This window comes from Caloenas nicobarica, chromosome 5 (assembly GCF_036013445.1).
Source record: "Caloenas nicobarica isolate bCalNic1 chromosome 5, bCalNic1.hap1, whole genome shotgun sequence".
Classification (NCBI taxonomy): Eukaryota; Metazoa; Chordata; class Aves; order Columbiformes; family Columbidae; genus Caloenas; species Caloenas nicobarica.
This window is the reverse complement of record NC_088249.1, coordinates 24,264,582-24,281,201: the sequence shown is the minus strand read 5'-3', so window position 1 is coordinate 24,281,201 and position 16,620 is coordinate 24,264,582. Positions and strand designations below refer to the sequence as shown.

General features: G+C 39.7%; 1 protein-coding gene across 4 annotated transcripts in view; it reads left to right on the top strand.

Moving 5' to 3' along the window:
- TTLL5 (tubulin tyrosine ligase like 5) overlaps positions 1 to 16,620 on the top strand; it is a 137,410-nt gene that overhangs the window by 36,921 nt on the left and 83,869 nt on the right. For all 4 annotated transcript variants that reach the window (XM_065635545.1, XM_065635544.1, XM_065635546.1 and 1 more), the window contains 10 exons: positions 215 to 296; positions 2,133 to 2,194; positions 2,946 to 3,037; positions 5,504 to 5,545; positions 8,464 to 8,577; positions 8,959 to 9,050; positions 9,651 to 9,713; positions 10,640 to 10,678; positions 11,618 to 11,763; positions 12,754 to 13,051. In XM_065635545.1, the coding sequence (XP_065491617.1) occupies positions 215 to 296; positions 2,133 to 2,194; positions 2,946 to 3,037; positions 5,504 to 5,545; positions 8,464 to 8,577; positions 8,959 to 9,050; positions 9,651 to 9,713; positions 10,640 to 10,678; positions 11,618 to 11,763; positions 12,754 to 13,051 (1,030 nt within the window). The remainder of the gene's footprint in view (positions 1 to 214; positions 297 to 2,132; positions 2,195 to 2,945; positions 3,038 to 5,503; positions 5,546 to 8,463; positions 8,578 to 8,958; positions 9,051 to 9,650; positions 9,714 to 10,639; positions 10,679 to 11,617; positions 11,764 to 12,753; positions 13,052 to 16,620) is intronic.

Genomic DNA, 16,620 nt, shown 5'->3' with positions numbered 1-16,620 from the left:
CCCTCTTTCCCCAACAAACAGAATATATTTAATCTTGATTCTGAGGAAGTGAAATTTCTCACTTTTGGAATGTTATTATTTGTTCAGCCCTAGAGATTTCACTGGATTTAAAATAAATTATATAGATAGAAACAACCTGATAGAGACTAATGTTGGACCTTACCTGGATATTTAAAGGTATAAGGTAAACTTACAGTGTTTGCTGTGTTTTCAGAGCTGTATGGTTTTGATGTCCTTATTGATGACACTCTGAAGCCCTGGCTGTTGGAAGTAAACCTATCCCCATCATTGGCCTGGTAAGTGATTCCCAGTTTAATATGAGACTTGGACTGTTGCTAGAGATGGTTGTCCTTGAAATGTGTGGTCCTAGGAGAGCATGATTCCATGCTGTCTGCAGAGTATTTGTTCCACGGCTAATTGACAGAGAGGGTAGTCCTTTGCTTTTTGCTTTGCATAAACAAACTTATTGCAGCAGGCTTTGAAATAACCCAGTTGGGATTCCATTTTCTTTTTAATTATTTCTCCTCCACAGTCCATCATCATTGTTAACACTTCAAAATCTCCCATCATAGATGAATTTTGAAGCTCTCCAAACTATTGTGTGGGGTTTCAATACCCTTGGCTGAGTAGAAACTTTAAGATTTTGGAGTCCAAGCATTTTGCTCGACTTGAGTACATAGATGTATGCTTGGGCTCAAATTTTTGGTCTAGCTAAAATCTAAAGAGTGAGTGTTGTTTTGGCCCTTATGCTGACCCTTAGACTCTAATGAATCTTTAGGATTTGTTTTTGTACATCTCCAGCTATGTGTGTTTTCTGGACGACTGTTTAACTTTACAGGAGCACAGATGACAATGCACTTTTGTAGTACTGTGAGTAATATTTCAGTTATAATGGTATAAATAAGCTTTAAGTTATATGTTCCTGGAATAACCACATCTGACCTTCCTCTTGATTTTTTTTTTTTTTTTTTCCCCCTGCTTCTTTATCCTGCATAGAATTTTTGTTTTCACATACTGTTCATAACCCTAGCTTCTATAGTACCCATTTTGTTTTCAGGTGCAACTAGAATGTTTCCACAACATTTCATTTCCTTGATTGGTGGTTTGTGCTCATATACATACACACTAAATTATTTGCATCCTTTACTACTAAAAACTCTATCTGATATCTACCTCTTTTGCTCTGCTTTGTTATGATGGGCATTTTCTTTGCCGAGCTGTTGACATCTGTCACTCTGCTGCAGAACATGGCTGATTTCTCTGCTCCCAAGGAGCCTGTCTGATCTGAACTGTATTCATTGATTTTTATTTTTTTTTTACCCACTATATAAAACGATGGATGGTTCCTATCTGTCCCAACTGTTTGATCTCTTCATATCTATCACCTTCCCTAATCATTTTTTCCCACTCATTAGAACTAACCCATCTGATTTTATGATTTTATGTGGAAGAATCACAGAATCACAGAATGTTAGGGATTGGAAGAGACCTCGAAAGATCATCTAGTCCAATCCCCCTGTCGGAGCAGGAACACCTAGGTGAGGTTACACAGGAAGGCGTCCAGGCAGGTTTTGAATGTCTCCAGAGAAGGAGAATCCACAACCTCCCTGGGCAGCCTGTTCCAGTGTTCCGTCACCCTGACTGAGAAGAAGTTTCTTCTCAAATTTAAGTGGAACCTCTTGTGTTCCAGCTTGAACCCATTACCCCTTGTCTTACTGTTGGTTGTCACCGAGAAGAGCCTGGCTCCATCCTCGTGACACCCACAAAGATGCATAGGTAACTGTGGTTTTGAATAATTCTACAACAGCAACCACTGTCTACTCCATGAAATGTAGCATAGATACATTAAAATAAAATGTTTCTAGTCAAGCAGAGCTAAAACAAGGCTGTGTGTTGCTGCATTAGAAGACTGAAGCTGTGGAAAAGGGTAAACAGAAACTGAATAATCTGTTGCCGTTTCATCTTTACTTATGTATGTGAAAAACACCTACTTTTCCTCCTTTGTTGATTATGTCTGTGTTAAGGACCAATACAAAGAAACTATATTGGAAGATGTCTTGGATATTGAAGCATTCCTCTCATTTAATGCCAGAAAAGTAATTCCTCTTGTCTTCTGTTGCATGTGGGGATAGTGATGCTCCTTTGGACCTGAAGATCAAAGCTAGCATGCTCTCAGATATGTTCACCCTTGTAGGTGAGTGTAACAAAAAGCTCCCTTCAGTCTTTCACTTACTTAAAACCTATGAGAGGTAGATTTATGAGCTGCATGTTATTAGATGATTGTAATAGAGGAGAACTCTGGTTAAGGAGACCAACTGTATTTAGCACTGGGAAGTTATATGTGGACAGCTCAGCTTCAGAATAGTCTGGCTGTTTGTGATGCTCAGGTGGTATTAAGAGTCCTTCGTTTGGTATTTGAAGATGCCACTCTTTAGCAGGTGACTTCTGCTTAGCCCTCAGAATCAGTATTCATGTGTTGGCTCTTTAGGTTGAATGTGTGGGTTCTAGTTAGGCAATGTTAGAAGTACAGTGACGATTTGTGAAAGCTGCATGACTGTGTAGTGCCCAGCACCTTTTAGGCATCCTTAATACATCTGGGTTCAGTTACTTGATGCAACTTACCCCCAATACTAAAAGAGGCAGAATTGTCATTAGGTAGTCTGCTCAGCTGTTTAAGAAATGGAGCCTATCTCTATGCTGCTGTTCAGTAACCCATCTTATTTAAGTACTTGGTTTTGAAGCAAGTTCCAGTTTTATTCAGAAAATGTAATGCAATGTACAGTTTGGATTAAACAAAGCAAGACAAAAAAAAGAAAAGCATCTTGTTGGTCCTTGGGCAGGGACAGGAAGGTCATGTATAGACTGAGATCATTAACAGGAATGCTAGGTTTATATTTCAGCGTTTGCCTGTCCTAAAGTTCTTATGTGGCTCCTGATACCCGTAGGCTTTGTGTGCCAGGATCCAGGCCAGCGATCAAGCCGGGCAATTTGTCATTCATCTGAATCTGTCAAGAGAAATCCGTACCAGAAACTGCAGGTAAGTGACTTCCACAAGCCAGAGCTGAGGCGGGTAGCAGGAAAGTTATTGAGTTTGGCTCACAGATGAGAGATCCAGTGAGTGAGTGAGGTTATCTGGATTTCTAGAATAACTACAGAAGAGACTCAGGGGATGTACCTGGGCTATGGGCTGTTAAGTCACTTCTGATTTGTTGTGGGTAACAAGCTTCCAGAACCCTAGAGCTTTATGAATGTCTCTAAGACCTCCTTCTAGGTGGAAAGAGCTTTTTGCATTGGAAATTTAAGGCTTCTTTCCCACTTACTCATGGAATCTCTCACTTCCTTTCCTGTGGATCTCTGGATTGAGGCCTCACATGGCTTGCTGTGACTGTTTATTACTTTTTTCTGCTGAGACAGTGCTTTGTTAACACTGTAATGCTGAAGGGCAGTTGCTCTCTATCTCTTTTTGAATATGAGACCGTCCATAAATATCTGTTGATGTGGAGCACTCACAAAAGGCAGGAGGTCCCCTATGTCATTTGGAATTTCAGCTGTACTTCTCCTCAGGCAAATAGGCAAACAGTGTATCCTGCCACTCAGCAGCTGGTGCATGTGCCCCTGTGAGGGACGTGCAGCATGGCCATGTAGCTCAAGTTCAATTAGGAAATGAAAAGTCATTTTTGTTTAGTGACAGAGTACCAGTACACTGTCCATTTTGGTACAGGGAAGACTCACAGAAATTACAACATTTTGCATGTTGTAAAACTGGGGAGTCTTGAGTCACTGGGAGAGCGGTGAATGGCTGTTAAGGCGAGATTTGAGTATCTGTACAATGCATGGCCGAGTCCAAAGCTTCTAAGGTAAGTTTAATAGACAGGATTTCATACAGATCCCTCTGACCATAAAGGTGCTCTTTGTGGCAGACAAAATATACGTCAGATAAATTAGGAACCATTCCAGAAAAAGTAGCCTTCTCTCATAAAGTAATGCGATCGGATCCTGATGATTTGATGTCTTTTATCTGAAAAAAATTGTGCAAGACAGTTGCAGAAAACGGACCTGTGGAGAAGCATTGAATTTTAAAGAGGTTTTAAATTTATAGATTTATTATGCTTAAAAAACCCACGAATAGGTGTAAGGACAGAGCAGTGGTTATGAGGTGGGATTATCTTATCTTTCCAATGATACAGTTTTATAGCATGTTTTTCTTAAGTACCTAAATGGAAATCCCATGGCTAAATAGGTGTATGGGGAATGTTTTGGCCTGTTCTTTGCTGAATGCGTTTTATCTCAGATTGTTGGATCTTTGATACTTTGATACTTCTGTTCCCATTCTCAGTTGCAAAGGGTACTTTGAACCACTCTTGTTTTTCTTAACTCCTTCATGATGTCTTAAGTTTTGATCGTTCACATAGGCCATCTTTAATGATTGTAAAAGTTGCTTCTTGGGAAACAAATGCTGATACTAGCATTCTTGTTAATGAGATAGTGACTCTGTTTTCTGAGTTTCACCAGACTGGACTGCAAGTTCCTTGTGCAATTTCTTTGGTTTGACTCTCTGAGCATTTCTCCCTCTAGGGAAATGAACAATTCAGCTGCTTCCTTTGTAACGTATTGTTGATTTGGGTTGGAGCTCTTTCAAATAATTGTAGGCAATAAAGGGACCTCAACCTATTTTTTTATCGACCAACTGTAGAGAACTTGGCAGTAGTATGGCTAAAAGTTATAAATAGGTCTCCTGAGAATCCTTTCTTACATCATTTACCCTCTTTGGCATTGGAGAGGAGGGAGACAGCCTGAATGCCACCATAGGCAAGAAAAATCTGAGCTCCTATGATAATAGTTTTCTTTTGAACCTACCCCAGTCATTAAACTGTTCTTGCTTGTAGACCAGATGCCAGATAAGTAATACAGGGTGCTTTTTGATATTCTGCTGGCGTTTCTATACCTGTTTTGGAATGTTAAATAGCATCTTGTTTTTCCACAAGAACTGGAATTTTGTTGAGATACTTAAATGAAATGGCTTCTGGAATGTCAAGATTTTTAGTTTTGTTTTGTTTGTGTTTTTTTTAATAATATGCCTTCTGTTCTGTGACCAATTCTACTTGACAGCATCTGTTTCTCCTTAATACATAGCTATTAAATATTTCCCTCTGGGTAGCTCTTATCTTACAAAAATATCAGTTCTGGTCATGAGAGTTGAGTTCATTCATCCATTCTGCAGAGCTCTTTTCTGTGTGCTTTTGAAAACTATGTGTATGTCCAGATGCGTTCTGCCCAGTTGAGCACATCTGAGGTTAGGATCAGTGCTGCATTTGGAATGGGAACAGGGCGCGTTTGTGGAGGATGTGAGATCTGAACTGAGATGATGGAAGCTGTTAGCTATATCTCTGGACTTCAGTTATACCATTTCGCTTTAGGGTACTCACCACTCCTCTGCAGCTTGGGCAGGGATGATACTGTCTTGGAGAACACAAGGTTTTTATTCTTTGTGTATCTCTTGCAGCGTCCTGGGTCTCTGCAGTTACAAACAGCAAACACCAGATTGGTAAGTACCCTTCAGCTCCCTTCACCAACATAAGGGATGCAGTTTCAAATGTTACCTTGCACAATACTTTTGGCAGAATTGGTCCCAAAATATACTTTGCAGCTAAGTAAGCTAGTGGCAGGGGGAAGTCAACAAGAAAAGAGGAGATGGTTAGGTACTGGCACATGTTTCCATGTGGCAAGAGCAAAGGTTGAAAAAGCCATGTCAGTTCTGACAGCTTAAAAACAGATTAAGTGAGGTGTAGTGAGAGTCAAGGTCAGTTGGGTCAAATCCCTCAAAGTTTTTAAGCCTACAAGTATTTCTGAACTGCATTTTAAAGAAATTGCATATAGATGTTTAAAGATAAAGTTGTCACTCTGGTCATCAAATGATGAAGACAGTGGCAGCACAGTGTTCTGGATTTTGTAGGTCATTGAAAAGGAAAGTGCAAAACAAAGGAAGAGCTGGTGCAAGCAGCAGCAAATAGGAATGTCACACCAGAAGGGAGGAGGAGGAATTTTTGTCTTGTGTACTACAGGGGATGGAATAAGTCTGAATGCAAAGAATAGCACAGGTGAATCTCTATGGAAAAAATTCAAGTGGCTCCGAGAGAGAAGTAATTATTTTCTGTGCAACAGTCATCTCAAGGAATCTGCAAAAAACTGAGAGTGAACTGGGTCAAAATAGATACAGAGATAAGGATTTCTTAAAGATAACAGAAAAATGTAGAACTATTGTTAGCATAAGTCAGAGTGATCCACCTTTCTAAATGTCATATTTGGCATTCTCCTTGTGAGCCATATGGACGAATCAATGTTAGTTTACAATTCTAAGCACCTGGCTCTGTGGGGACACCGTAGGAATTATTTTGCTGCTGGGCTTCCTGCATGAATGTAATAGTGATGAGACTCATTTTCTCAGCAGGAAGGAAGGTAGGACAGATGGAATCATCTTGAGAACCTAATTCATTCTATGTGCCCCCGTTTATGTTGTTCTGTGCGAGTTTAGCTGGGGCTAAGAGAAAAGACTTATTGAATAATGAGGTTTCATGGAGAATAGGAAGGATCTTTGTGCCAACTGCTGTCAGTGCTTAATATAATTAGAATCATGATGTGGGAACCAGAGATGCTTGCAGAATTTGGAGATAAAACAAAGCGGTTGGATTTATCTATACTTTTAAAGATAAGCTGGGTCAAAGAGGAAACAATATCTTCATGAAGCTGGAGACATTTCTGTGCTGCAGCCAGAGAGAATTCTGCAGTGAAACACTGAAAAAAGTGTTTCTGCAAGAAGTTCAGTGAAGAGTTTTTCTCTAGCATGTTGACAGCAGCGTAGTTTGTTCTCAGGAGGCAGACCTGCCAATACATAGGCATATATTTTCTGTTTGTAATCAATGAAATAATCCCCATTGTACTGTGATAATGGAGATGATTGAATTGAAGTATTTCCTTCTGATAGGATCCAGCTGATAGGATGAAAAATTTCCTGTAATATTCTCTTTGAGCAGCTGTTCTCACATGATGATTTTTATGGCAGTGTCAGGAAATGGTTTTTAAGAGGTGGTTACCTAGCAGGAGATTTTAGAGGAACTGATGAAGCTGTTGAAGCTGTTGAGCTGTGCTTTTGAAATGGCAGAAAGCTTAGGAAGACAGACTGAAAGCCTTTCAACTTAATGCCTTCTACAGCATCAAGCAAACTTGTTTGACTACTGATGTTTTTATTTCCTCTGCAAATGCTTGTGTCTCCTACCTTCTCATCCAGATTGCCTCATTTTCTCTTGTTTTACTTAATCAGTTTTCATTAGGCTTAACAAAATGTTTCAGCTGGCACCTGCTATTTCTGTTTTCTCTTTGGATCTTTCTGTGCCAGTCACTGCAGTGTAACCCATTGTAGTGCAATGCCTTTTGCTTTTGCATTTGCTTCATCTGCAGATTCTGAATAGCTGCTCGCAATTTCTAATGAAACAGAGAGAATGGAATTAAACTCCGGTAGTCCTTACAAATAAAGGTACAACCTGATCTTGCCATGAGTTTTATTTGTATCTGAGCAGTCCAGGATACTCCCCTGGGCTTATCCAGCTTACAGTTTCCGTCATGTTTTTCTTTTCTTCCTAGATTAAAAAGGCTCTCTGTGTGTTCTTTGTTCATTATAGCGGTAAAAGAAAATTTGAATTTTATATAAAGGCATGAGACCTTCTCAGCTAGACTCTTAATGCTATTTTTACAGAGATAATTTATCTGAACTGGGTCTAAGACCAGCTGAAATGTACTTGAGAACATGAGACTGTCTGCAAATTATTTATTTTCTTATTTTTAGAATTTGCATATGTATGCAAATTTGCATGATGTATCTACATACTTGTACAAGAGCTGTCTGTTAAGTGCGAAAAGGGACAAGTTGAGTTCCAGCAGTATAGAAACAAAAGAATAACAGGTGGTGAACTGAATTTTTCACTTTTTCCCCAAAACTTTATCTCATTGGTGAATTACAGTTCTGTTCCAGTGTAGCAACACAACTGGAAGAGAGAATCATGGTTTTGGTAGCACTGAGGTGTGAATCCAAGTGTATTTGAGGCCTGTGAGTGTGAATGCTGGCTCTAGTGCTGCTTAAGTGAGGATTTTTCTGTATGAAATTCTGACTTTGGTGCTTTTGGGTATGTCTCATGTTTTTCTGGAAAGGACCAGGAGTGTAAATACTGGCACCGGTGCCTGAATTGTGAGTCTTGCTGTGCTAAAACCTAGGAATGTGAATACTCACACTTGGTGCCCTCTGTGGTGTGAACTCTTCAACAGCTGCAGTGTGGAATTGTGAATTCTGGCTGTAGTACTCTGGAGTGTAGATTCTGCTGGGAATGGGGTCCTGGAATTTGAATGTAACTTTTTTTTAGAGTAAGTTGAGAGAGGAAAAAGGAAAAATCTGGATTCACACTGTCTCTACAGCGCACCCGTCCTCTGTCTGCCAGTGATGCTGAAATTAAAAACCCGATGCCCTCAGGCAGGGAAAAAGCAGCAGGAAAGCAAGGAAGCTCTGTGCTAGGTCTCTCCATGGAGGAGGTAAGTAGGCTATTAAATATCTTTTATTTACCTTGGCTTTCATGCAATATGTGGAGTTATTTGCTCAGCAAAGAGCAAGTGCATGCATATGAAAACATGACAGAAGAAGTATAAATTTTGAAATGGAACTGCTGAATTTTGCTGCTGGTACTGCCCTTGCCCTCAGTCATGCCAGGCATACATATGTGCTCCAAGCAGTGATAGACTCCTTTAGAATTTAAATGCAAGATAAAACTGCTTGGGATATCATATGTACTCAACCCACTTCCAGGACTGCAGTAATGGTCTTGTCCTCTGAAACCCAGAGTTTTTTCTAGGGTTTGTTTTTCATTGTGTCTATTTTGCTGGCTATGTTTCTTTTTTTCCTCTTTTTATTCCAAGGTTAAAGTTCTTCGTCGAGTGCGAGAGGAGAATGAACGGAGAGGAGGCTTCATCCGAATATTTCCTACCCCATTAACGTGGGACCTTTATGGGTGAGAAGAAGAATCCAATAGGATGGCTCAGTGTTGCACTGATGCTCTGTGTTGAAGGCTATTCTGTGTTAAGTATATGTAGATCAACCAGCTTAGCAATCAGAAAGATACATATTGAGGGTTTTGGTAGAGTTTACTTTAGTGCTGAGGATGGTTTTTTTCTCATCCCTGGTTTTAACTGCTGCTTTGCCTAGCTGCACCTCATGGAAGGCTATCAAGCATTGTCTCTGGTGATTTTCTGTCAGTATAAAAATGTCTTCACTTCAGATAATCCGTTGCTGTTAACTGCTTTTACATCCTAGAGCTGCATGTACTGTGTATGCTGTCATTAGGCCACAAACACAATATAGAACTCATCCTGTGAGTGATACTGTATGACGCTTTTCTAATTTTTTTTTTTTGCAGTCTGTAATGTTTCTTTGTGTCTCTTGCCTCACCAGGAACTTCAGCTGAGAAGTGATAGCTCTCCTCCTTTCTTCTTTTCTGTTATGGTACAGCATATTGTCTCAATCCACTTCTGGGATGTTTTTTATAGAACATTTATTTCTGCACTATGCTGCGTTTCATTGTGTTGATACATCCTGTATTTTGTTTTTCTAGATCCTTTTTAGAGCACAGGACATCAATGAACTACATGCTGGCTACACGTCTGTTTCAGGACAGGTAGAAAGCTTTTCTATTTGGAAGGGAGGCAAAGGTCACAAACAGCATGAAAAGGATTGATTCCTCCCTTACCCAATGTTACAAATACCGGTCTTTGATTTACAGGGGTGGCAATAGTTGTGTGTCTCTTCTCTAGTGTGTCAGTGATTGTGGAGGTTTCTCAGATTTTTACATGTTGCCTTTCTGAATCCAAGGGCAAAAAGGACAATACACAAAAGGCATGGGAATCGTTAGAGTAAAAAGATGAGCATAGACGTGAAAAAACATCGAGCACCTAGGGTTCTCTATGGAGGGATTGTAGATGGTCCTTGCTTACCTTTTATTTCAAATTTTAAGTCACATTAGAGCTTGTCCTCATGTAAAGTAAACACTGACACTTACTCCAGAGGTTTACTATCCCTGTCTCTTGGCCTGTGCAATCATGATTTGATGCCTCTCTTTCTGAGTTGTGCTCATGTGCAAATCACAGTTCGTGCTACTAGCTGAACTTGTATTGAGAGCTGTGTGCCGTGTCTTTCACTGTGTGTTTAACACCCTCCCTTCTCAACCGTTTTTCTTATCCGAATGTAAGATTCACAATAAAGTAACTACAGAGTAAGGATAAGGTTGATGACTGAGGAGACAGCAGCTCTTCCTGCATCAGCACTGTACAATATTTTTTTTCTGCTGTGTACTTTGATGGATGTGTCTAGAGGGTAGCTCTAAATGCCACTCCAATTTAAGCCAGACAGATAGGAGCATCAGTTGTAGAACAGCTGCTCAGATTTCCTCTTTTGAAGCCTTTTTTTTTTCTCCTTTAAGATAAAACTTGCAAGGAATTTTGTAAATTTGACCTTTTCATTGTACAAGTGAAAGACTTCAGAGGCTTTTTAATCCAATCAGTGATCCAGAATGGAAGGTAACTTTTGTCATTTTTCCCTTTTTAGGGGCAAGATGAAAAGAGACTTCATCACTGAGAAATCCCGGTAAAAGGCTTTTTAATTAAATCATTTGTACTTTGTAGGATTTATTCTAAATTTAGATTTCCACAGCTTCATCTTCCAAGTCCTGGGCCAACACCTTTTCTAGCTGAAATCCATCGAACTAATTTTAGAAAAATAAATATAGTAAGCAAAGAGTATCCTGGCCTGCGGAGGGCTTAAGTTCTGTTGGATTCGACTTTAAAATTGCCCCTATTGGGCTTCCTTCTTTGGCATTCCTACCATATTGATAAACCTCATCTCACTGAGCTATCTCAAAAGATCCTGTAATGCATGAGGGTTTTGGACCTCATATACCTATATATTCATTTTGCTAGATCTAAAAGATAAATGGAGCAACAGGAGTTTTCTACGCATGTTCCCACTTATATCATAAAGAGTACTTTGCCTGATCTTTTTGCACTGGCAGAAAGTTGTTCTGTTTGTCTCCCTTAAGGAATCTGACAGAGTTCCTTCTCCCTTGGTTCAGGCAGAACTTGTAAAAAGGCTGTCATTTTTCACTTAGATTATGTTGAAATTCTTATCTCTGACCGAACAATGAAGAACAAGCTGTCTACATAAAAGATTCAGAAGACTGGATCAGGTCCATGTACTCTCTTCCCACTCCCCTCTATTGTTTTGAACTCTTGCAATTCAGTTTTCCCTATTAATTGTGCCTTGAGCTGCTGCATGATGGACAGATGCTGGTCAGTCATGAGCATGATAAGTGTATTTTGGGGCTTTGAGATATGATGTTCTGTAAAGTACTTGCAAGACTCCCTTCAAACATTTGCAGGATTTAAATAAAGTTAGACTGATCGTAAATATTTCTTCCCTGTGTCAGAAAAAGTGTTTATTGAAGGAATTTAATCTACTAAGTATCTTGTATCATCACGAGAGAAGTATAAAGGGAGACTGAGGATGTCTCTGTATTATGCTTCCCAGAGCAGGTCTTAATGAAAGGCTGGAGATGAGGCCAGAAGCTGTAGACTCTCATGTTCTCTTTTATGAGAGAAAGCTTGTTTCACTGGAGTTACGGAAGCGCCGTCGATGTCATGGCAAGGCCAGAGCAGCACGGATAAGATCATCAGGTATGCGTGGCTAGGGTCTTAGATGAGCAGCTAGTCACAAACAAGCAAGCAGGGACTTTTTAATTTGAAATGTGTATGAATGGGGTTGCTCTGGCCTTTGTAGTTCCTAAAGGGATTCACAGGTTGAAGTTAATAGTTTTAATTTCAAGTGTTAATAGTTTTTACCTCATTCCTCTTCTGAGCTTCCTGCCTTCTTAATGCCTAGAATTTCATTCCTATCATTCCGCATCCCTGTGTGTACGACTAAAGGTGATCAATATTTTCTTGAAGATGAGCTAGTGGTTGCATTTTTGGGTACAAGAATTCAACACTATTTGTGCCTCTATAGTCCTCCAGCTTTACAGAAAGAGATGAAAATGTGACCTTCCAGGGTGGTTCCCCTACACAGCAGTGTGGAAAGAGAGAAATTCTTCTTATCCAAGCTGATGTGGGAAAAACTTAAAAGGGTACGGAGGTGAATGATCCTCACAAGTGACTGTTCCTGAAGTCATTATCTAAACTTTTTCTAGTAGCTATATGATACTGACTGCAATGGGAGATGTTGTATGTTATAAAATGATTTTTGGTGCTATGTTAAGATATATGATCTTTATTGGCAAATATGGAAATTTACATTTCATAGCTTTGGTTCTTTTCTGACACACAAAAATACAAAAAATGAGTATATATGTCAAGTATGAGTGTATATATGTCAGTATGTATGTAAGAATTAGGATAAAACATAGGAAAATGCCTTTTTTTCCATTTGTGAACTTAAGAATCTTGGTCTGTCTTCTCTGATATTGGGGAAAATGGGCTTCTCAACTGTTTGATACACAAGCAGAAAGAATAATAAAGAGCAGCAGTACTTAAGATGCTATTCTAAACTGGTGGTGGTCTATCCTTCTAGCAGAAAAAATTTTAGAAATTAACCAAAAGGTATAAATAGCAGGACAGTCTTCCCCACTTCTTTTTTTGTAACCAGCATAGACGATTTCTATTCCTCTGCAGGGACATCAGAACCAACAAAGCTGCCTATCAAGTCAGACACAGAAGGCGAGGAGGAAGAGGGGATGGATGAAGGTGAAGATAAAGATGAAGAGCTAGATAGAAACGTTGGTGCTCCTTCAGATGCCCAGGTGAAAAGCAAGCCAGAGCTCTCTGACTTGGTGAATACCACCTGTAAGGAGAAGTTGCCAAAAAAACTTGACAAGAAAACTGGAGATGGAGGAGAACCGTTTCTTCAAAAAGCAGACTCAGAATCTCAGTTTAACTTGCTGCACATTCTTCAAGAGCATGGAAACCTGAGGTGAGAGATTTCTACATATTGCCTTGAGTTTTGACCAGCATCTAATATTGGTTAAAATGTGGAGGGTGTACACTTGGTGCCACATTGTGAATGAGTGTGAGGAAGTAAGAGGACCCTAGAGAAAGGGGCCTGGATTTTTGTCTAGTTGTGGCTGCCTTAACAACTGGTTGGCACAGAAGGGAGATTATTGCACAGATGATAGTTTACCTAAATGCCTGACCTGTTGTATCAGTACAAAGCATAAGCCATGGTTTCAGTGCTATTCTTTAATCTGGTGATATAAGCTATACTTTGGTCAACTCAGGCTTCTGAAATGCCTCTCTATCTTAATGCAGGATGCCTGCTATTGAATTCTAAAATTCATCTTTTCATTCTTTGCATTTCCAGATAGATGGGTATAAATATATGTTAAACTCTCCAAGAAAAGTTGAGTAGGAATACCTCAGTGCTGCCTCTTCATAAAATTAGTTTTCTCATTTTTATACTTCTATTTTTGGTGTTAGAATTTCTAGCTCTACTACTGATCTCTGCTCAAGGTCGTCACCTCCTGAGCAAGACAAGAGGTCATTTGAGAATGACAAGTTACTCAAACGTCTCATCGCTGTTGAGTATGACAGTGTGGAGCAGAGTATGTTCTTATGCAGGCTCAGTTGCTTGAAAAAAAAGAGGTACTGGAGAAGATTGTATAAAATAACACCAACCAAGGTCCTACTAGGTGTTTAGAAGCTTGATCTTCCCCTTAAATGTGCATAGTAAAACTGTCTATTTGCAGATGGACAGGAAGGGCAAAAAGGAAGAGTGATCATATATATCTGTGTAGGAGGATCTTACATCTTCTAGATAAGGAGCATTATGTTTTCTGTGAAAAATGTCCAAAGGTAGAGAAAATAATGGTTGCTTGTTGCTTTCTTAGTTTAGTTTCTGAGAGGGTTTATGAATTCTCAAATGGATTTAGGGATTGTTCTAAAGTCTTTTTGTGGGAAGGACATTTGCTGTTATGACAGGAAAATTCTGAAACCCGTTTTGAGGATGAACATAGCAACGCTGTCATCTACTTTATATATAGAACTAACTCCTTCCAAGAACGTAAGCTCTGTCTGGTGTTCCTGGCAGAACCTTACTCAGCACCCAGTAGTGTTGGGATTCCCCACAGAAGTGTGTAAGGCTTGTGGTGACCTCGTGCTCCAGGATTGTGCTGGTCTTAGCCCCATCTGATCTGTCATTGATGAAAGTTTTGCTTGTGGGGTCAACAGGCAGAAGAGCTGAAGTAATGAAATTTTCATCCAAAAGAAAGCAGACTTGTTACAGTCACTTTTTGTAAGTGGCAGGACTCTTCTCTCTCTCCTTTTGTTGGCCTGATGAGGCAGTTCTCTGCCTTCCACACGTTGGGTGTTGCTGGTGAAGAGACGACACTTGAACGAAACATGTTGCCCCAACTGTATCATTTCCAGGGAAGTAAAAAGAAAAGGGAGTTACTTGTTCCTGCATTTAAGGCCTCAGGTTTCAATATTCCACACACTGGAGGAGAGGCAGTGTTACACAAGGACCTTCTTCAGTTTCCCTTTTTTTAATCACAGAAATATCAAGTGCAGGTAAAGAATTGTATTGCTGGGGTGATATATTGATAATGGAGGGTCCTTAATTCCTACCAGCACAAATCTTGAACTCCTGTTCGTGAGATGTTTGAGTTACAGCTAAAAAATCCTTGCAGCCCTAGAGAGCCCTTAGAGGAGAGCCTTTTCTGATAGATGATGGCCTGATGTATAGAGTATTAGTTCTTAGGATTCAGAGTGTTCTCCTGATGTTCCACAGATGTGGGAAGAGAAGGTAGGTGTGGTGACTAGCAGCATCCAGAGCTCAGAGGTGTTACAAGGCCTGCTGTGCATTCTGGAGTTCACTGGAAGACAGGAATTGTAACCAGGTGTTTTTGTCATGTTTCGGTCACTGCAGTACTGGTACAGCTGTCCACAGAGGATGCTAGTTCAAGGCTCCTGTGAACTCAGCATTTGCTTAGCCCCTCTTTGCCTGGCATGGTCTTCTGGAAGCATCAAAAGCTAATGATTAAGCAGATGGCTGGATACTTCTAGTGTATTTTATTTAAATTTCAATTCTTATCTAAATTGATGCATTGATCTTTGAGTGCTACCATGTTGTTGATTTCTGTTAACACTGTAACAGTGTTCATGAAATCTACAGACATATAAAACTGGAAGACTAAATTTCTGGACTGAGTTTTTAATAAATTTTCAGGGACTCATGTACACGGAGTCGTGAGGACCATATGCGTATCTGAGAATATATTCCTAAGAAGCAGAGAACAAGTAGAGAAAAAATGGTGAGGTTCCTCAGGAGTCAATCTGAGGCTGATTTTAATAATCAATTCAAGAATGATACAAAATGTAGAAATGTACTAATGAAATTTGCTGATGGAAAAGACCTGGGAGTTATTGAAATTAGAAAATAGTAGTATAGTAAATATGGGAAGAGCTGGATGATCTTGAGGATAGGAATAATATAACTAGGATGAAATTCAGTAGCACATTCTTTTAAGAACTAATCATTTACAGCAGAAATTCTGTTAGCTGGGTGTTCATCAACTGGAAATTAATAAGGAAAAATATCTTGCATGCTTGTTGATCACAGGAGGTTTGTGAGGCTCTAGTTCATGCATGCATGAAAATGCCAAATGTGGTCTAGGGTTTATCACTTGAGATACTTCTGGGACATCATTGCATTATTGTCTACAGTTGCTATCACTAATGTTCATGGAAGGTAAATGGTGACTGCAACAGGTGGAGATGAGCTGCTAGTCTCATCCTGTCACCAGTGTGGTTGCTTTGTTAGAAGATACTGAAAGATGTAGATAGTTCACCCTAATAAAATTAAAATGACGAAAGGATGTAATTGCTGTTAATAAATGAATTGAATGTAGGACACCCATCAGGAATGAAATTACTTAAGATACAGGATTATGTTGGGAAGAGAAAAAGCAACTATAAACTGCTCATTAGTCAAGCTAGGCTGGGTAGTAAAAGAAAGTTTCTAGTTATTAGAATAGTAAGTTCTGGAATAATATTCCAGGAGAGTAATGGGTTGAAAACTCTAGTTTGTTTTAAGGTGAAACTTCATAGTTTTATAGAAAAGGTTAGGACAATGCCTGTGATAGAAGGGGACTCTGTCACTGACACTAAAGCCCATCTGCTTCTACATCCTTATGAAAGGGAGAAATCATGCTTGGCAATTCAAGGGACAGCTTGTAGTGACTATGGGGAAAAATATGAGAAACAGTGGAGACTGGGAGAGCAGAATGTTGGAGGAAAAGGTTTATGCCAAGATTGCAATGAACAGAATTAGGCAAAGCTTTCAGCAATTTCACTCACAGCAGATGTACACACTGAAGTGACTACCATTGTGAGGGAGTGAAAAGCAATGTGTCCCTCCCAGTCCAACCCCAGTCCTCTCCTCAGTTCACACTCACAGCTTCCCAACATGTTCAGCCAGTTGCACAGCAGATTTTGCTGATGTTCTTTCATTCTTTAGTGCTGCCTTGCTTAATGAAATTTGGCGTG